Source organism: Oncorhynchus tshawytscha, linkage group LG08 (genome assembly GCF_018296145.1).
Source record: "Oncorhynchus tshawytscha isolate Ot180627B linkage group LG08, Otsh_v2.0, whole genome shotgun sequence".
In the NCBI taxonomy this organism is placed as follows: domain Eukaryota; kingdom Metazoa; phylum Chordata; class Actinopteri; order Salmoniformes; family Salmonidae; genus Oncorhynchus; species Oncorhynchus tshawytscha.
In genome coordinates this window covers 12,455,123-12,478,298 of record NC_056436.1, presented here as the reverse complement: position 1 = coordinate 12,478,298, position 23,176 = coordinate 12,455,123, and the positions used below count along the sequence as shown (strand labels likewise).

Genomic DNA, 23,176 nt, shown 5'->3' with positions numbered 1-23,176 from the left:
AGTCTCAAATCTCTTTGCTTTCTTTCATCCTCTGAAAAGGTTATGGTCACAGGCGTAACTGCTTCTGTTTACTCTCTGTGTGTCTTTTTTCCAGGCTCTTCAGGGTGACATGGAGCAGGGCCACAGCTTCCTGAAGACGATGCGTGAGAAGACAGAGCGGGCCGTGGCCTTCCTGGAGGAACCAGAAGCTGAGCAGCTGAGGGAGGAGGTGGATGCTCATAGATCCCAGCTAGAGGGCCTGATGGCTGGGCTACGCACGGAGCACAGCTCCCTGGAGAAATGCATCTCCCTCTCCAAAGACTTCCTGGACAAGTACAAGGCCCAGGCACAGTGGCTCGCTGAGACCAAGGCTTTGTTAAGCTCACCCATCGAGCTCAAAGCTGAGCTCTACCAGAAGAAGGCCCAGTTAGCCAAATATAAGGTACATAGGCTAGCTGATGTCATTCTAATCTGCTTGGTAGGTCACATGCTGCTGTGTTTACTGTTGATAAACTCAACTTCCTGATCGATATCTGTCTGTCTGTCTGTCTGTCTGTCTGTCTGTCTGTCTGTCTGTCTGTCTGTCTGTCTGTCTGTCTGTCTGTCTGTCTGTCTGTCTGTCTGTCTGTCTGTCTGTCTGTCTGTCTGTCTGTCTGGTTGTGCTGCGGTAGAAATAATACTTTTCAACAACAGCTGAATGATTTATTGACATTTTAAAGAACATTTTCTTCCTCACATAGACAATCCAGCAGACAGTGCAGTCCCACGAGTCAGCGGTGAGGTCAGTGGTTGAGAAAGGAGAGGTTCTGCTGGATATGGTCTGTGACCCCACCATCAGAGACAACATGAACAGGTTGCAGACTGACTACCAGGAACTCTGCACTGCAGCCAAGGTAGGTGTCCTGCATTTAAAGCTGTAATGCTGCGCTTTGGACTCAATGGGTCTATGCGCTACCGTTATACTACATACACTTCTAGCTAGAAGAGTTAAAGGCGCCCTGAAAAAATACCATTAAACATAACCCCTAAACGTCTTATAATTGCTACCACTTGCAGTGATCATCTACTACATTATTAGTGAGCTTCCATCATCTGTAACCATCTTACCTGATTGGTGTAGCTGTGGAGACTTCTACTGTAATTGTCTATGAGAGAAAATGTTTTGAACTTGTTTTCAGAGCCAAGTCCAGAGTCTGGTGGAGTGGGTGAAGGAGCATGAGTGCTACAACAGTGAGCTCCAGGAGGTGGAGAAGGGGCTCCTACAGATGTCCAGTAGGCTGGTCACCTCAGACTCCATGCAGACATGTAGTATGGAGACGGCCACACAACAACTGGCCCGCCACAAGGTGGGTGACTGACTGATGTTAAGGAATGGAACCGTATGAGAATCAATTAGAATGATATTATGTAATAATTGCCATGGAATTATGCTTCTGAAGTTCAAAACCAACAATCTAAAATGCAATTGTTGTCTACTACTTTTTCTAATCTGAACTCGTCTGTCACATTTCTTAGGCAATCATGGAGGAAATAGCTAGTTTTGAGGAGCGCCTGACCAGTCTGAAGGAGAAAGGAGATGACTTGGTGTCCAGCTGTACAACAGACCAGATGCAGGCTAAGACCAGCCAGCAGGTCAAGGCTCACCATCAGGGCACCAGAGACAGCTACTCAGCCATCTGCAGCAGCGCACAGTGTGTGAGTGCTATAGTAACACGCTACGCTGCTCTGCTCTGTTCTACTCTCTTACTGTTTCCATCTCCCTCTAACCTGGCTCATCTTCTCACTTGTCTATGTGTGTCTGTGTCTTCATCAGGTTTACCAGAGTCTGGACAGAGAACTGCAGAAGCATGTCAGTCACCAGGACACTCTACAGCAGTGCCAGACCTGGCTCTCCACCGTCAATGAGGAGCTACTGCTGCACTGTCAACCTCCCTTTGGCATGCAGGAGGCTCTCAAACAGGTGTCTGACTGACTGGTTATCCTCTTGCTCTTTTATAGGCAGAGAATGAGAATCAAATGACACAGTAATGTTGTTTCCATGACAACTGGGTTATGCCTTGAAGTTCTGGAATTTCATCACCATTCTGAATTCCTTCATCAAGTCAAATAGAAGGCTCTGCTTCTGAACTCAACTGGACAACCTGATTAATTAATATAAATAACGGAAATTAACAAATGTTTTATCAAGCTGATGACATTTGTCTGTATATTCCCCTATTACCTGTACAGGTGAAGCACTACAGGGCTCTACAGGAGCAGGCCAGTACGTACCTGGACCTGGTGTGTTCTGTGTGTGACTTGTCTGATGATGCTGTGAGATCCACCACTGCGGAAGTCCAGCAGGTCAAACACACGGTGTGTGGGCTGGTCTTAATGTACATTCACTTCTGGTCATCACATTGTCCCTACAGTATTGACAACAGGGTTTTCCCCATAAGATTCAGTTTCAAGTATTTGGCATATGTAACATGCTGACCACACCGCTCGTGTTGCGTGCGCGAGTGTTGCAAAATACATTTACACATACATGTTATTCAATCATTGCACACACACTGCTCGCGTGCGTCAATGAGCATCTGTGTGGCCAGGCGCTAAAATAGAAATTGGTTCTATTTGTGAAGCTCAATGCGCTGCAAGTTCAGTCTCTCCCATCTCCTCATTGGTTTTTGGAAGTGTATACCCACATGGGTGATTGAAAGATTAACTGAGGTCCGCACTCCAGTCGGTTGTTGTATTACACCGTAAAGTTGGTTGCCAAACGTCATATAAAGTCCAAAGAAGAAAAGGAAGCTTGAAGGAAAGAGGAGAGATGATGAGAAATGAAATCGGTTGACCGTTTTATCTGTGGATTAATTGTCGGAGTACATGTGCATTTCAGGTAAAATCACAACCCAATGTTTATATCCCAGGACGAATTAGCTATCAGTGTGTCTATCAGAGTTCAGTGTGTCAAATTGGAGGGCCTTTAGTCCGTGCCTCTGGCAGTCTCTATGGGGGTGCCACAGGGTTCAATTCTTGGCCCGACTCTCTTCTCTGTATACATCAATGATGTCGCTCTTGCTGCTGGTAAGTCTCTGATCCACCTCTACGCAGACGACACCATTCTGTATACTTCTGGCCCTTCTTTGGACACTGTGTTAACAACCCTCCAGACGAGCTTCAATGCCATACAACTCTCCTTTTGTGTCCTCCAACTGCTCTTAAATACAAGTAAAACTAAATGCATGCTTTTCAACCGATCGCTGCCTGCACCTGCCCGCCCGTCCAGCATCACTACTCTGGACGGTTCTGACTTAGAATATGTGGACAACTACAAATACCTAGGTGTCTGGATAGACTGTAAACTCTCCTTCCAGACTCACATCAAACATCTCCAATCCAAAGTTAAATCTAGAATTGGCTTCCTATTTCACAGCAAAGCATCCTTCACTCATGCTGCCCAACATACCCTCGTAAAACTGACCATCCTTACCGATCCTCGACTTCGGCGATGTCATTTACAAAATAGCCTCCAATACCCTACTCAATAAATTGGATGGAGTCTATCACAGTGCCATCCGTTTTGTCACCAAAGCCCCAAATACTACCCACCACTGCGAACCTGTACGCTCTCGTTGGCTGGCCCTTGCTTCATACTCGTCGCAAACCCACTGGCTCCAGGTCATCTACAAGACCCTGCTAGGTAAAGTCCCACCTTATCTCAGCTCGCTGGTCACCATAGCAGCACCCACCTGTAGCACGCTCTCCAGCAGGTATATCTCTCTGGTCACCCCCAAAACCAATTCCTCCTTTGGCCGCCTCTCCTTCCAGTTCTCTGCTGCCAATGACTGGAACGAACTACAAAAATCTCTGAAACTGGAAACACGTATCTCCCTCACTAGCTTTAAGCACCAGCTGTCAGAGCAGCTCACAGATTACTGCACCTGTACATCGCCCATCTATAATTTAGCCCAAACAACTACCCCTTCTCCTACTGTATTTATTTATTTATTTTGCTCCTTTGCACCCCATTATTTATATTTCTACTTTGCACATTCTTCCACTGCAAATCTACTTTCTATATTGTATTTACTTCACCACCATGGCCTTTTTTTGCCTTTACCTCCCTTATCTCACCTCATTTGCTCACATTGTATATATACATACTTATTTTTCTATTGTATTATTGACTGTATGTTTGTTTATTCCATGTGTAACTGCTTTGCTTTATCTTGGCCAGGTCTCAATTGTAAATGAGAACTTATTCTCAACTTGCCTACCTGGTTAAATAAAGTTGAAATAAAAAAAATCAATAGCAAGCTAGCTAGCTAAATTACCATAAATGTTAAATGCTTTTTGACCTGTCCCCATATTAATATAATTGGTTGATATATAATTGTTTTTGTTTTGATATTTCAACCTGCGTGTCCTCATCGCTCATGGTGTGTGTGAACAAAATCAATGTGCGCGGGATGGCACACGTGGATACACACACGTGCCCGTTTTGGTCAGCAATAAATACACACATCTTACTCTCGCAAGTTCTCACAATAAAAAGAGCATTACATTTCACGTCATTAGAATTCAGGGCAAATATGTAGGCCTATAACAGCCTTGGTGACAGTCTGTTACTGCTCTCTTGCCAACTCCTTATGGAATTGTCATACAAAACATGACGTCTGACTTGACAATGACATTGGAGTAGCCAAAAACACTAACAGACCTGGGACCAGGCTAATAAGTATGCATACAACAACCAGCAAAGGAATCATAAAACTAGTATACAAAAAGACCTACCACAAAACAAGCCAATGTTCAATCCTAGAAAAAAAGGTGGTATCTAGAATCTAAAAAGGTTTCTTCGGCTGTCCCCATAGGAGAACCCTTTGAATAAACCTTGTTGGTTCCAGTTGAACCCATTTGAGTTCCATGTAGAACACTTGACACAGAGGGTTCTACATGGAACCAAAAAAAGAGTTCTACCTGGAACCAAAACTTATTATGCTATGGGGACAGCTATAGAACCCTTTTGGAACCCTTTTTTCTAGAATATGCATAGGTTGACTTCCTTGTTGTTCTGCACTCAGCTGTGTACTTCATGTTGTACTGTACAGATGGAGGAGAGGATGTTGAGCTCCCAGGAGCTATGTGAGGGCTGGAGGGAGATAAAGGAGCAGAAGCAGGAGCTATCTGATCAGTTCCAGGACATGGAGCAGCAGCTTCTCAGCCTCTCCAGAAGACCAGCGGAGCTCGAGACCAAGATCGCCCTCAACATGCTCACCCAGGCCAAGGTAGGAGGCAGGGTTAATCCCACAACATGCTCATCCAGGCCAAGGGAGGAAGCAGGGTCAATCCCACAACATGCTCATCCAGGCCAAGGTAGGAAGCAGGGTTAATCCCACAACATGCTCATCCAGGCCAAGGGAGGAAGCAGGGTTAATCCCACAACATGCTCATCCAGGCCAAGGGAGGAAGCAGGGTCAATCCCACAACATGCTCATCCAGGCCAAGGTAGGAAGCAGGGTTAATCCCACAACATGCTCATCCAGGCCAAGGTAGGAAGCAGGGTTAATCCCACAACATGCTCATCCAGGCCAAGGGAGGAAGCAGGGTCAATCACACAGCATGCTCACCCAGGCCAAGGTAGGAAGCAGGGTCAATCCCACAACATGCTCACCCAGGCCAAGGTAGACACCTGATGACAGACCTAAGTGGTTGAAACATTGTCACCAATTAACCACATCAAATAAAATTGTATTTCATGTGCAAAGACAACAGGTCTTTGTCTTTACAGTGAAATGCTTACTTACAAGCCCTTAACCAACAATGCAGTTTTAAGAATGTATGTACTAAAATAAACTGAAGTAAAAAATAAATAAATACAACTAAAAATTTAAAATAAGGACATTTGAAAAATAACTAATAATTAAACTGCAACAATAAAATAACAGGGAACATAGACTGCAGTGTGCAGAGTAGAAAATCTGCAGTACCAGTCAATAGTTTGGACACCTACTCATTCAAGGGTTTTTCTTTATTTTGACTATTTACTACATTGTAGAATAATAGTGAAGACATCAAAACTACAAAATAACACATATGGAATCATGTAGTAACCAAAAAAGTGTTAAACCAATCAAAATATATTTTATATTTGAGATTCTTCAAAGTAGCCAAATCAAATCAAATCAAATTTTATTTGTCACATACACATGGTTAGCAGATGTTAATGCGAGTGTAGCGAAATGCTTGTGCTTCTAGTTCCGACAATGCAGTAATAACGAGCAAGTAATCTAACTAACAATTCCAAAAAAAATACTGTCTTATACACAGTGTAAGGGGATAAAGAATATGTACATAAGGATATATGAATGAGTGATGGTACAGAGCAGCATAGGCAAGATACAGTAGATGATATCGAGTACAGTATATACATATGAGATAAGTATGTAAACCAAGTGGCATAGTTAAAGTGGCTAGTGATACATGTATTACATAAGGATGCAGTCGATGATATAGAGTACAGTATCAACGTATGCATATGAGATGAACAATGTAGGGTAAGTAACATTATATAAGGTAGCATTGTTTAAAGTGGCTAGTGATATATTTACATCATTTCCCATCAATTCCCATGATTAAAGTGGCTGGAGTAGAGTCAGTGTCATTGACAGTGTGTTGGCAGTAGCCACTCAATGTTAGTGGTGGCTGTTTAACAGTCTGATGGCCTTGAGATAGAAGCTGTTTTTCAGTCTCTCGGTCCCAGCTTTGATGCACCTGTACTGACCTCACCTTCTGGATGACAGCGGGGTGAACAGGCAGTGGCTCGGGTGGTTGATGTCCTTGATGATCTTTATGGCCTTCCTGTAGCATCGGGTGGTGTAGGTGTCCTGGAGGGCAGGTAGTTTGCCCCCGGTGATGCGTTGTGCAGACCTCACTACCCTCTGGAGAGCCTTACGGTTGAGGGCGGTGCAGTTGCCATACCAGGCGGTGATACAGCCCGCCAGGATGCTCTCGATTGTGCATCTGTAGAAGTTTGTGAGTGCTTTTGGTGACAAGCCGAATTTCTTCAGCCTCCTGAGGTTGAAGAGGCGCTGCTGCGCCTTCCTCACGATGCTGTCTGTGTGAGTGGACCAATTCAGTTTGTCTGTGATGTGTATGCCGAGGAACTTAAAACTTGCTACCCTCTCCACTACTGTTCCATCGATGTGGATGGGGGTGTTCCCTCTGCTGTTTCCTGAAGTCCACAATCATCTCCTTAGTTTTGTTGACGTTGAGTGTGAGGTTATTTTCCTGACACCACACTCCGAGGGCCCTCACCTCCTCCCTGTAGGCCGTCTCGTCGTTGTTGGTAATCAAGCCTACCACTGTTGTGTCGTCCGCAAACTTGATGATTGAGTTGGAGGCGTGCATGGCCACGCAGTCGTGGGTGAACAGGGAGTACAGGAGAGGGCTCAGAACGCACCCTTGTGGGGCCCCAGTGTTGAGGATCAGCGGGGAGGAGATGTTGTTGTCTACCCTCACCACCTGGGGGCGGCCCGTCAGGAAGTCCAGTACCCAGTTGCACAGGGCGGGGTCGAGACCCAGGGTCTCGAGCTTGATGACGAGCTTGGAGGGTACTATGGTGTTGAATGCAGAGCTGTAGTCGATGAACAGCATTCTCACATAGGTATTCCTCTTGTCCAGATGGGTTAGGGCAGTGTGCAGTGTGGTTGAGATTGCATCGTCTGTGGACCTATTTGGGCGGTAAGCAAATTGGAGTGGGTCAAGGGTGTCAGGTAGGGTGGAGGTGATATGGTCCTTGACTAGTCTCTCAAAGCACTTCATGATGACGGATGTGAGTGCTACGGGGCGGTAGTCGTTTAGCTCAGTTACCTTAGCTTTCTTGGGAACAGGAACAATGGTGGCCCTCTTGAAGCATGTGGGAACAGCAGACTGGTATAGGGATTGATTGAATATGTCCGTAAACACACCGGCCAGCTGGTCTGCGCATGCTCTGAGGGCGCGGCTGGGGATGCCGTCTGGGCCTGCAGCCTTGCGAGGGTTAACACGTTTAAATGTCTTACTCACTTCGGCTGCAGTGAAGGAGAGACCGCATGTTTCCGTTGCAGGCCGTGTCAGTGGCACTGTATTGTCCTCAAAGCGGGCAAAAAGTTATTTAGTCTGCCTGGGAGCAAGACATTCTGGTCCGTGACTGGGCTGGGTTTCTTCCTGTAGTCCGTGATTGACTGTAGACCCTGCCACATGCCTCTTGTGTCTGAGCCGTTGAATTGAGATTCTACTTTGTCTCTGTACTGGCGCTTAGCTTGTTTGATAGCCTTGCGGAGGGAATAGCTGCACTGTTTGTATTCAGTCATGTTACCAGACACCTTGCCCTGATTAAAAGCAGTGGTTCGTGCCTTCAGTTTCACACGAATGCTGCCATCAATCCACGGTTTCTGGTTAGGGAATGTTTTAATCGTTGCTATGGGAACGACATCTTCAACGCACGTTCTAATGAACTCGCACACCGTATCAGCGTATTCGTCAATGTTGTTGTCTGACGCTAATACGAAACATCTCCCAGTCCACGTGATGGAAGCAGTCTTGGAGTGTGGAGTCAGCTTGGTCGGACCAGCGTTGGACAGACCTCAGCGTGGGAGCTTCTTGTTTTAGTTTCTGTCTGTAGGCAGGGATCAACAAAATGGAGTCGTGGTCAGCTTTTCCGAAAGGGGGGCGGGGCAGGGCCTTATATGCGTCGCGGAAGTTAGAGTAACAATGATCCAGGGTCTTTCCACCCCTGGTTGCGCAATCGAGATGCTGATAAAATTTAGGGAGTCTTGTTTTCAGATTAGCCTTGTTAAAAATCCCCAGCTACAATGAATGCAGCCTCCGGATAAATCGTTTCCAGTTTGCAGAGAGTTAAATAAAGTTCGTTCAGAGCCATCGATGTGTCTGCTTGGGGGGGGGATATATACGGCTGTGATTATAATCGAAGAGAATTCTCTTGGTAGATAATGCGGTCTACATTTGATTGTGAGGAATTCTAAATCAGGTGAACAGAAGGATTTGAGTTCCTGTATGTTTCTTTCATCACACCATGTCACGTTGGCCATAAGGCATATGCCCCCGCCCCTCTTCTTACCAGAAAGATGTTCGTTTCTGTCCGCGCGATGCGTGGAGAAACCCGCTGGCTGCACCGCTTCGGATTGCGTCTCTCCAGTTAGCCATGTTTCCGTGAAGCAGAGAACGTTACAGTCTCTGATGTCCCTCTGGAATGCTACCCTTGCTCGGATTTCATCAACCTTGTTGTCAAGAGACTGGACATTGGCAAGAAGAATGCTAGGGAGTGGTGCACGATGTGCCCGTCTCCGGAGTCTGACCAGAAGACCGCTTCGTTTCCCTCTTTTTCTGAGTCGTTTTTTTTTTTTTGGGTCGCTGCATGTGATCCACTCGGTTACACTGGTTGTAAGGCAGAACACAGGATCCGCATCGCGAAAAACATATTCTTGGTCGTACTGATGGTGAGTTGACGCTGATCTTATATTCAGTAGTTCTTCTCGGCTGTATGTAATGAAACCTAAGATGACCTGGGGTACTAGTGTAAGAAATAACACGTAAAAAAACAAAAAACTGCATAGTTTCCTAGGAACGCGAAGCGAGGCGGCCATCTCTGTCGGCGCCGGAAGCCACCCTTTGCCTTGATGACAGCTTTGCACACTCTTGGCATTCTCTCAACCAGCTTCACCTGGAATGCTTTTCCAACAGTCTTGAAGGAGTTCCCACATATGCTGAGCACTTGTTGGCTACTTTACCTTCACTCTGCGGTCCAACTCATCCCAAACCATCTCAATTGGGTTGAGGTCGGGTGATTGTGGAAGCCAGGTCATCTGATGCAGCACTCCATCACTATCCTTATTGGTCAAATAGCCCTTACACAGCCTGGAGGTATGTTGGGTCATTGTCCTGTTGAAAAACAAATGATAGTCCCACTAAGCGCAAACCAGATGGGATGGCGTATCGCTACAGAATGCCGTGGTAGCCATGCTGGTTAAGTGTGGCTTAATTTATAAAAAAAGCAGCAAAGCACCCCCACACCATCACACCACCTCCTCCATGCTTCATGGTGGGAACTACACATGCAGAGGTCATCAGTTCACCTACTCTGCATCTCACAAAGACACAGCCGTTGGAACCAGAAATCGCAATTTGGACTCATCAGACCAAAGGACAGATTTACACTGGTCTAATGTCCATTGTTCGTGTTTCTTGGCCTAAGCAAATCTCTTCTTATTATTGGTGTCCTTTAGTAGTGTTTTTTTGCAGCAATTTGACCATGAAGGCCTGATTCACACAGTCTCCTCTGAACAGCTGATGTTGAGATGTGTCTGTTACTTGAACTCTGTGAAGCATTTATTTGGGCTGCATTTCTGAGGCTGATAACTCTAATGGATTTATCCTCTGCAGAAGAGGTAACTCTGGGTCTTCCTTTCCTGTGGCGGTGCTCATGAGAGCCAGTTTCATCATGGTTTTTGCGACTGCACTTGAAGAAACTTTCAAAGTTCCTGAAATGTTACTCTTTGACTGACCTTCATGTCTTAAAATAATGATGGACTGTCATTTCTATTTGCTTATTTGAGCTGTTCTTGCCATAATATGGACTTGGTCTTTTGCCAAATAGGAATATATTCTCTATACCAAATCAAATCAAATCAAATCAAATTTTATTTGTCACATACACATGGTTAGCAGATGTTAATGCGAGTGTAGCGAAATGCTTGTGCTTCTAGTTCCGACAATGCAGTAATAACGAACAAGTAATCTAACTAACAATTCCAAAAAAACTACTGTCTTATACACAGTGTAAGGGGATAAAGAATATGTACATAAGGATATATGAATGAGTGATGGTACAGAGCAGCATAGGCAAGATACAGTAGATGATATCGAGTACAGTATATACATATGAGATGAGTATGTAAACCAAGTGGCATAGTTAAAGTGGCTAGTGATACATGTATTACATAAGGATGCAGTCGATGATATAGAGTACAGAATCTACGTATGCATATGAGATGAATAATGTAGGGTAAGTAACATTATATAAGGTAGCATTGTTTAAAGTGGCTAGTGATATATTTACATCATTTCCCATCAATTCCCATTATTAAAGTGGCTGGAGTAGAGTCAGTGTCATTGACAGTGTGTTGGCAGTAGCCACTCAATGTTAGTGGTGGCTGTTTAACAGTCTGATGGCCTTGAGATAGAAGCTGTTTTTCAGTCTCTCGGTCCCAGCTTTGATGCACCTGTACTGACCTCGCCTTCTGGATGACAGCGGGGTGAACAGGCAGTGGCTCGGGTGGTTGATGTCCTTGATGATCTTTATGGCCTTCCTGTAGCATCGGGTGGTGTAGGTGTCCTGGAGGGCAGGTAGTTTGCCCCCGGTGATGCGTTGTGCAGACCTCACTACCCTCTGGAGAGCCTTACGGTTGAGGGCGGTGCAGTTGCCATACCAGGCGGTGGTACAGCCCGCCAGGATGCTCTCGATTGTGCATCTGTAGAAGTTTGTGAGTGCTTTTGGTGACAAGCCAAATTTCTTCAGCCTCCTGAGGTTGAAGAGGCGCTGCTGCGCCTTCCTCACGATGCTGTCTGTGTGAGTGGACCAATTCAGTTTGTCTGTGATGTGTATGCCGAGGAACTTAAAACTTGCTACCCTCTCCACTACTGTTCCATCGATGTGGATGGGGGGGTGTTCCCTCTGCTGTTTCCTGAAGTCCACAATCATCTCCTTAGTTTTGTTGACGTTGAGTGTGAGGTTACCCCTACCCCTACCTTGTCACAACACGACTTATTGGCTCAAAGGCATTAAGAAAAGCTGTCATCAAGGCAAAGGGTGGCTATTTGGAGAATCTGTTTAATACTTTTTTGGTTACTACATGATTCCATATGTGTTATTTCATAGGTTTGATGTCTTCACTATTATTCTACAATGTAGAAAATTGAAAAAATGTAAATACAAACTTGAATGAGTAGGTGTGTCCAAACTTTTGACTGGTACTGTATATTTTTAGGGAGCACTGTCGCACTTCCATCTTCACTGGATCCCTATGAAGATCCCTAAGTTTGAACTCTCCACATTGAATCTAGATTCAATAAGTGTGTAACAGTCAATATCAGTTTCACCGATTAGCAGTTTGCTCATATACAAACCACTAACACAGCAGGAGATCAAGCATGCACATTGCTCAAATACAATTAATCTCTCTCCACTCTCTCCAACAGGAGTTTAGCCAACAGCTGCAGAATAAACAAGCCACCCTATCCAGGATGACAGAGAGTGTGAGTCGTCTGACTGCGGGCCAGGACAGCCCGGAACATGGAGAGATAGGGCGTCTGAGCCATGCCTGGCTGGGGCTGTTTCACCAAGCTAACAGGCTGAAAGGCCAGAGACAGGAGGACCTGCAGAGGATCCAGGAGTACCACAACTGCATCACAGCCATGGAAGCACTTTTTGAGCAAATGTCTAAGGAGTGGGATAACCTGGCCAGGTGGGGTCATCTATCTATCTGAAACCTATCACTGAGTTACTATAGAATGAGATCCAGAGATCTATTGCACTAACTTTGCTCTAATTCCACCCACAATAATATCACAATGCACAATTAAAGTTCATACGTAATGTTTTGACAACATCACAAAAAAAAAACGTTGACTTTCTTTGGATCTGTTTGCCTGACTCCAGCAGGTCTTGTTGCTATTTGCTAGTGAATGAGCAGTCCCTTTCATTGCAAAATTCTATTGATGTGGGACCAGCCTCCAGGGCACTCTGTGGGACCAGCCTCCAGGGCACTCTGTTTATGTAAATAGAATATTGACTCTGTGTGGGATCAATAGCTGAATAGTCATAGTTGCCATGACAGTGGTAACATGACTTAAGAGTTTGAGAGCTGTACCAACATTCTAAAAACCAGGACAATGTCTATCAAACATTCCCTTTCAGCAGTAGACCTGAACTTCTTCTAATCAGTCTTTTTTCATTAGAATATGTCTTAACTTTGAAAAAGAGTAATTATAATATCCAGCAATTTTATATTTTCCTATCCTCCCTAGGACTGATGCTGAAAGTTCATCTGAGCACTTGGAGGCGCTGAAGAAACTCGCCGTAGCTCTCGGAGACCAGAAGGGAACTCTGGAGGACCTGAAGGACCAGAGGCAGAAAGTCACCCACCACCTGAACCTGGATGACAAGGAGCTGGTGAAGGAACAGATCAGCCATTTTGAGCAGCGCTGGGTTCAGCTGCAGAGCCTCATCAACAGGAAGATACAGGACTCGGTGCTGACCCTGGAGGACATGGCCAAGGTGTGTGTGTGTTGTAAAAGGCAGAATACACATTTCAGTTCTAATCAATGGACAATAAAGTATCTATTTTACTCTGTTCTATTCAGGTGGAGGCCCGTCTAAGGGAGGCCAGGGAGTGGGCCGAAGAGCAGCAGCCAGGCCTTTCTGAAGCCATGAAGATGAGTCCTCCTCCAGAGTTGGCCCAAAGCTTCCTCTTCGACCACCTCAGCATTTGCAGCGAACTGGAGGCCAAGCAGCTGCTTCTGGCCCAGGCCATGAGTGATGCTGACCGTCTCCTGGCTCACCTGGGGCTCAACGAGTGCCAGCACCTGCAGCAGCTCATCTCAGACACTCAGGCCGAGGTGGAGTCACTCAGCGTGAAGGTGGGAGAAGGTTTTTATAAAAGGCCATTTGGGTTTCTCACCTCTCCTGCAAATGCACAGATACCTTATGTTTACACTGTAACTCATGTTACAAAAAATATATTTATTGTATTTTTTGTGCAAATTAAATAAAGGTGACTCAACGCAGGAAGCACCTCAGCAAGGCCTTCACTGAGAGGACCCAGTTCCTGCAGGCTGTCAACCAGTCCATCACCTGGGTCCAGCAGAATGAGAAGAAGGCCCAGGCGGAGGAGTACATTGCACTGCTACCTGACGACCTGGCCAAGCAGGTTAAGGCCTGCAGGAACATCCAGAGCAGCCTGAAGGCCTACCAGAGCGAGCTGACCTCCCTGTGGTCTCAGGGCAGAGACCTGATGAAGGACGCCACGCAGGACGAGAAGGTGGAGATGCTCACCAAGCTGCAGGAGCTGCAGAACATCTTTGAAAAAGCCCTGCAGAAATGTGTCCAGAGGCTCCAAGAACTGGACAATGTGCTTGTCTCCAGGAAGTACTTCAAGGCAGACCTGGAAAAGACGTGTCAGTGGCTGAAACAAGCAGACATTGTGACCTTCCCTGAGATCAACCTCATGAATGGTGACTTGGAGCTGAACGTGCAGCTGTTGAAGTACCGGCAGATAGTAGAGCAGGCGATGGAATATGAAAACCTCTTACTGATCGTCCAGAGAACTGGTCAGGAGATCCTGCCCACTCTGAATGAAGTGGACCACTGTTACTTGGATGAGAAACTCAATGCCCTGCCACAGAAATACAACAGCATACTGGCTCTGGCCAAAGAGAAACAGGAGAAGATCGAGCAGGCCATCCTAGCCAGAAAGGAGTACGCCTCCTTCATAGACGTGACTCATAAAGCATTGAAAGAGCTTGAGGAGCAGTTCCATAACTTAGGGTTGCAGCCTGTTGGTCTGCAGACAGAGGAGGTTGTGAATTTACTGAGTGACTACAAAGCTCTTCAGGTAGATCTGGGCAACCTTGGTCTGGCTGTCAGCGAACTGAACCAGAAGAAAGAAGGCTTCCGCAGCACCGGTCAACCCTGGAGACCTGAAGAGTTGACCCAGCTGGTGAGTCTTTACAATGGGCTCAAGAGGCTCATCGAACAGCGGGTGGAGCATCTCGACGACACACTGGAGTCCTTCGAGGACCACAAGGCCATGGCCATGCAGGTGGACTCTGAGCTAAAGGCTACCAAAGAAGAGCTAGTCAAGGTCAACGCAGAGACCCAGTCGGCGGAGGAGAGGCTGAAGAATTACCATGCCCTGGCTGGGAGTCTTCAGAGCGCCAGCTCTCACCTGTCCAGACTCATGGAGCAGATGGATAACTTGGCTCCTCAGCTGGACAAGGCTGCCCATGACGCTTCCAGGGAACAGGTGGTCCTTTGGCAGGAGGAGCTGCAGTCCCTACAGTCTGCTGTAGGGGAGCTGATAGTGGAGTGTGAGAATAGGTTTGTCCAGAGTAAAGACTTTGAGACGGAGGTGAAGAGAACGCTAGACTGGCTGCAGCATATCAGGGATGAGCTGGGCTGTGCTGTGGTAGTGGTGGACGTGAGGGTAGAAAAGGTCCAGGAAGAGATCAGGAAACAGCAGATAATGCAGGATGAGGTTCAGTCCAGGCTGAGGATCGTGGATGCCCTGAGCAGTAGGGAGAAACAGAAGTACACCAGCGCCAACGAACTGGTCCCAGCCCACGTTGACCTGAGCCTGGAGGAGATGGCCAAGCTACAGGCTGATGTACAGCAAGCAATGAGTTCCAAACAGGTAAGAAAATATCATATAATACAATTTAAGGGAGTTGGGTTTTTTCCGGGGTTTTCAGAAATCCCGGTTGGAGAATTCCATCTGAGAACTTTGGGAAAGTTTATGGAATTTTGCAAACCTGTAATAATGGCAGTAACAGAACCTATTGGTTGACATTCTGTATTGGTGTTGTTGGCTTCACATATTCACCCTCTCGATTCCCATGTCTGTTCTCCAGATCACCCTGGAGCAGGCCTTGGCGTTGTGTCAGAAGTACCACTTCCGGATGCAGTCTGCGTGTGAGTGGCTGGAGGACGCTGTGGCCTTCCTACAACTGGCCAGCCTGGGTGTGGACGTAGAGAACTATGAAGAGTGTCTCCGCCAGCAGGAGGACATCCTGGCCTCAGAGCAGGTGACTGCTCTATTAAAGACACAATGCTAAAAGAAAATTAAAACAAAGCTTAAATTCATTGCATCTTATGAATGTTGGCCTTTTTGCCTTTGTTTGATGTGATGGGTTGCCTGTTGCAAGCTAGCCTAGTCCCTGATCTGTTGGTGCTCTTGCCAGATACATTTCAGTATGACAATGAGTGACAGGAAGTTGGCATGATAGCACAGACTAGCACTCAGACTAGCTTCAAGCACTCGTTCATTTGTTTACGCAACAGGATAAGTGTTGAAGTTGTTCTCTCTCTTTTTCCTGGGAGCAGAAGTTCTTAGACCACCTGCAGGAGTTGGAGGCTCTGCCCCCCCAGCTGGAGAACCTGGTGAACCCCACAGCCAAGGAACAACTCAGACTGAATGTGGAGTCTGCTCAGCAGAAAGGAGTGGAGGTCCGGGATCAGCTGCAGAATCACCAGGACGTCCTAATCAGGTACAGAATTAGAAGAGAATATTGGAACCAAAACATTGACAATAAGGGTTTAAAAGTTTTGAATATAGAGAGAAAGAGACGTTGATGCAGAGATGGGTAACTCAGGACCGAGAGTGATTGGATTGGATTGTCTTAATGTGATCGTCATCATTATGACATACTCAATTGAAACTTAGACATTACAGTATATACCCTCCAACACATGTCCACCCTCCAACACAATGTAGTGTATCATACAGATGTTGGGTCTTACTTTGGCCAGTATTGTTGCAGCAAAAATAAAACTGCAGCAACATGATTTGCAGCAACAAAACCTGCACTATGTGTTAGTGCAGGTTTTCGCAGGATTTATGTAAATCATGAAGCTCATCTGCATTTCCTGTGGTCCATGAATATTATCATCAACAAAAGTGTGATCAAATTAAGATCCTATATCTGTATGTTCTATCTTCTGTAAATACTTGGCTGCACCATGAAATGTCCTATTGGGACAATAACTGAATTGAATTTAACTGAATTAAATTGACTGTCCCTAGCTGTGTGGCCAAGTGGAAGTCTTACCAGGAGGCGAGGCAGACGGTGATTGAACTGATGAACGAGGCAGAGCAGAAGCTTACTGAGTTTTCCACTGCAAAGGCTGCCACCTTTCTGGAGGCCGAGGAGAAACTCAGGAGTCACAGGGTAAAAGAGGACCATGGGAAAATAAAGAGTGTCTTCTATTTTGACTTGTACATTCTTGGTTACTTTGCTAATGACGGAGTAATCAGCATTAATCTTTAGTCATCAAAGCACAAAGTTAACATTAGTAAACATTTTCCAGAGAGAACTGGATTTGTTAAGAACTTACCCTCTGGGCACACACTGTTTGAGTCAACGTTGTTGATTCCCAGTCTCCATGAAACTACGTTAAACCAACATGGAATGGACATTGAATTGGCATCTGTGCCCAGTGGGTAATATGTGGATTTACAATGACTCCTCCATTGTGTGTATATTCCCTCCTTCCTTCCTTCCTCCCTGCCAGTCCCTGGTGTTGATGGTGAATGGGTTCCAGGAGAAGCTGACAGGGCTGGAGGAGCAGGCATCACAACTGGAGCTGGTGGGTAGTGAGGCCAGCAAGGCCACCATCAGCCGCTCCATGACCACGGTGTGGCAGCGCTGGACCCGGCTTCGCAGCGTGGCGCGAGGGCAGGAGAGGGTACTGGAGGACACGGCCCAGGAGTGGGGGACCTTCAGAGAGAAGGTACTGCAACGCTAAACATTAAACATGACTAGATGAGTTGTGAGTACAAAGCTGAACAACGCCAAGCGGTTCTTATAGTACTTCAAATAGTACAATTTCACTCTGTAGCCTACACAAATAAACTGTAGAGAAGACAATAGTATGAACTTAACAGTATACTAATAGCATATACTGTATTGTTTATCTGTTCCCCATATATCCTGACATTATAGATCCTAGCCTGATCCATATGTTAGTGCTTACATCTTATGTTTGGCATAACAACTACCATAGATGTTTGCTGCAGTATATAAGCACAAACATATCTGGAAGGAGGCTAAATAGGTACAGCACAGTATTTTACACGTGCCTGTCTTCATTCATTTCAGATGGTGAAGCTGAGGAGCATGGTGGAGGATCTACAGAGCCATATTATAGACTGTGTTGTGGAGAAGGCCTCCAAGGCTACCCTACAGTCTGTGTTGGACCAGCATGAGCTGCTAATCCAGGATGTAGAGAGAGAGCTGTCCTCCCTCACCCTGCTGCGTCAGTATGCCCTCAGCCTGCTCCATGATGTGGAGGTCCCTTCACCATCGCCCACCTCTGGACAGGACGAACTACCCAGTCTCAAGGAGATCAGAGCAGTACAAGACCACCTGGAAAGGTATTGAAAAGATCAATATTGTTTTTTTACACAGATCAGTTGGTCACTCACAAATTAGATTAGCCTTCAAATGTTGCTTTCGAGGCTAGAATATGATCTGGTGATTGGTTATATTGTAAACAACTCAATAGGCCTATCAGAAGGACCTGAATGCTTAGTATTACTTACTGGGGCAGCAGGGTAGCCAAGTGGTTAGAGCGTTGGACTAGGAACTGAAAGGTTGCAAGTTCAAATCGAGCTGACAAGGTACAAATCTGTCGTTCTGCCCCTGAACAGGCATTTAACCCACTGTCCCTAGGCCGTCATTGAAAATAAGAATTTGTTCTTAACAGACTTGCCTAGTTAAATAAAGGTCATAAAATAATGAATCCTCTTCATTCCGAGAGGAACTTTGGGCTAAAGTTTCCATCACCTTCACTCTTGACAACAGATAATAGTGGTTTTATTTCTCTCCTCCACCAGTCTGCTGCAGCAGGCGCAGACCAAGCGTACCCAGGCTGGGGTGGAGCTGGGGGACAGAGAGGGGGTAGAGAAGAACCTGAGTGTGGTCAAAGCCTGGATCCAGGAGACCAGAGAGCTGCTCCCCAACCCCACCTCAGATATAGATGCTCTGCTGCAGGAGCTGGAGGTAAGCCGATGACGAACCCTATGGAACTAAAGACAGTGTTAACACCATCTAACACATCATTTTATTGACTACACATGACTCTGTCACAAAAATAACTAGTTCATTGCCAAAATTCCATAAGGCATTTACTCAACTGTCGTTTCCAGCAGTATGGTATGCTATGGTGTAGTCTCAGGCTGGGATCAATGCTAGCTTTGGTGTGAATTAAATAATTGTAATGTGAGTTGCTTGTTTTTGAGTATTGGCACATGTGGACATGACCATGTTTCTCTTGTGTATTTTACAGGTGGTTCACGGTGATGTGATTGGCTACCGTCAGCATGTGGATAAGATAGCAGAGCAGCAGCAGAGCAAGTATCTGGACCTGTACACCATACTGCCCTCAGAGATCTCCATGCAGCTGGCTGAGGTGTCCCTAGCACTGGGGGCCATCCAGGACCAGGTACTGTATTGGACTTATGTAGGGCATGGATGGACATCATACACACACATTTTGCCATGGGGCCGAGCGAAGATTTTGGAGTTTTATAACACATTTCCTGCAATTCTACACATTTTGCCATATGGTGTTTGCAATTTTTAATATGATAACTGATGATCAATTGGCCCCACCCCGGTCGGAAATTCAACCATCCTCACTACAAGTTTAGAAAGCAGGCAGCTAGACTAACTTACCAATCCCCCAAAAATTGATGACATAGGCTAATTGAGTTTCATTGATGGCCTAGGAACAGTGGGTTAACTGCCTTCTTCAGGGGCAGATTATTATTATTATATATTTTTTTTACCTTGTCAGCTCAGGGATTCAATCTTGCAACCTTTAGGTTACAAGTCCAACACTCTAACCACTAGGCTACCTGCTGATGCATGACCAAATTTCGAAATCGCATTATATCAACTATCTTTTACAACTATACAACTATATCAACTATATTTCCTTCCTCTTCTGAATTTCACAAGGTTCTGTCCAAAGAGAAAGAGATCCAGAAGACAAGAGACATCAAGGAGGACATCAGTTCCAGGATCCATGACGTGTCGGAGAAGATGAAAGCCATCTCCACCAGTCTCAATGACAAAGCCAGCGATGTCCATCACGCTAAAGACGAGACCAAGGTGAGCGCGAGCTGAAGAGGCTCATGCATACGGCTCTTAATCGGGGTTGGGGTCAATTTCATGTCAATTTAGTAAATTCAGGAAGTAAACTCAAATATTTCCAAAAACTATTTTCTGCTCTTAACGTGTGCTGTTTTCCCTCTACATACAAAGTGAATGAGCATACAGAGCTGTTATCTTCGTCAGTTTATTTTAACTCCAAGTTTCTCTCCTCTGCTCTCCACAGTGTCTTTGTGATGATCTGGAGAGCTGTCATCGGACTCTGTCAGAGCTGGATGCTGCGGTCCAGGAGTTCGACAGACGGAACCCCATCTTGGCCAAACAGCTGAGTGATGCCATCGTCAAGTTAGGAGACATCCACCACCACACTGCCAGACTGGCAGAGTGTAGATCCATCTGGCTCAAAAAGGTTAGGAACCAATTGTATCAAGAAAAGGTTGGGGAAAAATACATGGGAAGTCTAGTTGTTGTTACACTGTTGCTGTTGTTGTTGTTACCCCGAAGAGGTGGCATCAATGTACAGTGTTGCCCAGCCCAGAGTGTTTACATGGGGCCATTTCACTTTTAATCCTAGTAATACCATAACACACATTGTCGGTATCACTAAGGTATCCATTTCCCTGACGCCTGTTCCCTAGTTCCTCATTTCCTCTCTTGTTATCTCTCCCCTCCAGGCAGGGACCCATCTAGAGGAGTACAATGAGATGCTGGACTTCATAGTGAGGTGGTCGGAGAAAGCCAAGGGCCTGGTGAGGGCCAACATCATCTGGAACTCCTCCTCTCATCTGCAGGAACAGATAAGGATGGACGAGGTGGGTGGAGATCGACATGAATAAACACATGATGGAGAGCTGCTGGATTAAAAAGCCAATACAGACTGTATTAAACCGTCTCGCTGTTCACTTCCACTGTACCCTCTGCAGCGATACTGGTGGTGTATGTGTGTGTGTGTGTGTGTGTGTGTGTGTGTGTGTGTGTGTGTGTGTGTGTGTGTGTGTGTGTGTGTGTGTGTGTGTGTGTGTGTGTAATAAATACGTGTTCTGTTACCCTGTCTCCTATTATTCTCCCTCTAACCAGGGATACAGGATGTTGGTTCTCTTTAACTGGCACCTCTCAGGATTCAACCATCACTGGGTGGCACTCATTTTCATAGACAGTGTCCTCTTACTCCATTCATTGCCCGTATTGTGTTGTCTTCCTCCTCTCCCCATCATCAGTCCGTGCTGCGTGAATCTCGAGAGCTCCATGGGGACCTGCAGGCCATGGGAGAGAAGGTGGATCTGCTGTCTGAGGTGCTGCAGACGGAGAACATGTCCCAGCAGGTGTGTGAGCTGAGCCGCCACACCGAGGAGCTCCAGCAGACCATCAGGACACGGCTGCAGAGCCTTCAGGACGCAGCCAAGGTACTGACTCAGACATACTGAATACACTGGCTTAGCATTTAGCCTAGCATCGGATTTTACTGTTGCATTGTTGTTAGTCTTTGTTACAAAGACGGTCGTTGACAAAATTATGCACAATGTGTAAATAGCTTTTAGCATCTCAGTGTTATTCTCACCTGTACATAAAAACATATTTGATTGATTGACCTGTGTGTAGTCCTATTGACAGACGGTTAACATGAATTGATTGCCAGCCAGCTAGCACTCACTAGATTTGGTTCTGGGTTCTAAGAATAACCTGTGTGTGTCCTGTGTCGTCCCCTCAGAGTATGGAGCCTCTGGAGTATGAGGTGAAGACCCTACAAGTGGCTCTGGAACAGGTCCAAGCTACACTGACCTCTCCTGATCTTTCCCGACAGAGTCTCAAAGAACAACTGGCCCAGAGACAGGTAGCTAACTTCAATTTTAACTTAACCAGAGAATAACACAGAATTTTATTCTCATATCATGTTCTTGTTGTTGTTGTTCTTCGTCTTCTTCCCTTCCTCTTCTTTCTCTGTCTCTTTCTACTTCTCCTACCTACGTCTCACACTTACTTAAGGTTTGTCGGTAGAATGTAAAGTTTCCTCCTGTCTGTTCTCCTAGCGTCTGCTGTCAGAGATGGAGGGCTTCAAGCTGCAGGTGCAGACGGTGCAGCTGTGTCAGAGCGCCCTGCGCGTCCCAGAGGAGGTGATGCCTGACCTGGCTATCTGTCACACGGCACTGGGCCTACAGCAGGAGGCCAGCCAGCTACAGCATGTCGTAATACAGCAGTGCAACATTCTACAGGTAGGGAGGCCGCAGCACACTGTGTAACGGAGGAGAAACCGCATAATGAATAAGACTGCCTGTGCCTGAAGACTTGTGTTAGTTCCCTGAGCTAATACCTCGGTTTTAGCTCAACGTAACAACACAGTCTTGAGGCAAACAGAAGACCAGAGTTTTGAATCCGGTTAGACACACCTGCAAGCCACGAACAGTTCACATCCTTCATTGTGCACCAGTATTGACGTTCCTTGATTTCCTGTCCTTCTGTAGGAGGCTGTTGTGCAGTATGAGCAGTATGAGCAGGAGGCGAAGCACTTCCAGGGGCTAATAGAGGATGCCCACAGGGTCATCCAGGACCGACCCATTCCCACCAGCACTATCCAGGAACTGCAGGCTCAGATCCTACACCATGAGGTATAGTACACCACATTGACAGTGGAGTAAAATAAAATATTTTGCATATATAAAGGAATTGAAAACCTCTAGATTCTGGTACTGGTTCTGATAAGTAGGTATCCAAAACAAATGTTTAAAAAAAAAACTAAATAAACATTGTATAAGTGTATGCCTACAGTGTATATAGATGCTTAACTCCCTTGTTGTGACCATAACCACTGACTGTAATTGGGATGCTACTAACAGGAGCTGGCCCAGAAAATCAAGGGTTACCAGGAGGAGATAGCCAGTCTGAATTCGAAGTGTAAGATGCTGACTGTGAAGGCCAAACATGACACCATGCTACTCACTGTGAGTGACACGGAGCGGGTGGGGCTTACCGTGGAGGACCTGGATGGAGACATAGACAAACCATCTGTTCTTATGGTGACTGGCCGACTCCCCTCCTTTACTAATGATGTGTTTTGTACTGCATGTATTTTCTGATTACCGGTAATTAACTAACTCAGACAAATCACTCCACTGTTAATCCTGCTACCCTTCATCAAATCTGGAATCTCACGGCTAGCATGCAGTCTGTCAGAAAGTTACTGAACGTGCTAGTCTTACTGAGTTCTTGGTGATGGACTGACTCTAAAACATGAATGCTCTTTGTGTATCTGTCCTAACTGTCCTGCGGT

General features: G+C 45.9%; 1 protein-coding gene across 5 annotated transcripts in view; it reads left to right on the top strand.

The window, feature by feature from the left end:
- Positions 1-23,176, top strand: part of LOC112255798 (nesprin-1) — a 171,557-nt gene that overhangs the window by 92,696 nt on the left and 55,685 nt on the right. For all 5 annotated transcript variants that reach the window (XM_042325231.1, XM_042325233.1, XM_042325232.1 and 2 more), the window contains exons 69-94: positions 95-421; positions 720-872; positions 1,158-1,325; positions 1,495-1,674; positions 1,793-1,939; positions 2,209-2,334; positions 5,073-5,249; positions 12,220-12,485; positions 13,048-13,297; positions 13,384-13,659; positions 13,794-15,431; positions 15,649-15,822; positions 16,121-16,284; positions 16,821-16,965; positions 17,309-17,527; positions 17,896-18,170; positions 18,633-18,798; positions 19,085-19,240; positions 19,759-19,911; positions 20,138-20,320; positions 20,586-20,723; positions 21,129-21,314; positions 21,620-21,742; positions 21,939-22,121; positions 22,371-22,514; positions 22,743-22,922. In XM_042325231.1, coding sequence (XP_042181165.1) covers positions 95-421; positions 720-872; positions 1,158-1,325; positions 1,495-1,674; positions 1,793-1,939; positions 2,209-2,334; positions 5,073-5,249; positions 12,220-12,485; positions 13,048-13,297; positions 13,384-13,659; positions 13,794-15,431; positions 15,649-15,822; positions 16,121-16,284; positions 16,821-16,965; positions 17,309-17,527; positions 17,896-18,170; positions 18,633-18,798; positions 19,085-19,240; positions 19,759-19,911; positions 20,138-20,320; positions 20,586-20,723; positions 21,129-21,314; positions 21,620-21,742; positions 21,939-22,121; positions 22,371-22,514; positions 22,743-22,922 — 6,297 coding nt within the window. The remainder of the gene's footprint in view (positions 1-94; positions 422-719; positions 873-1,157; positions 1,326-1,494; positions 1,675-1,792; positions 1,940-2,208; positions 2,335-5,072; positions 5,250-12,219; positions 12,486-13,047; positions 13,298-13,383; positions 13,660-13,793; positions 15,432-15,648; positions 15,823-16,120; positions 16,285-16,820; positions 16,966-17,308; positions 17,528-17,895; positions 18,171-18,632; positions 18,799-19,084; positions 19,241-19,758; positions 19,912-20,137; positions 20,321-20,585; positions 20,724-21,128; positions 21,315-21,619; positions 21,743-21,938; positions 22,122-22,370; positions 22,515-22,742; positions 22,923-23,176) is intronic.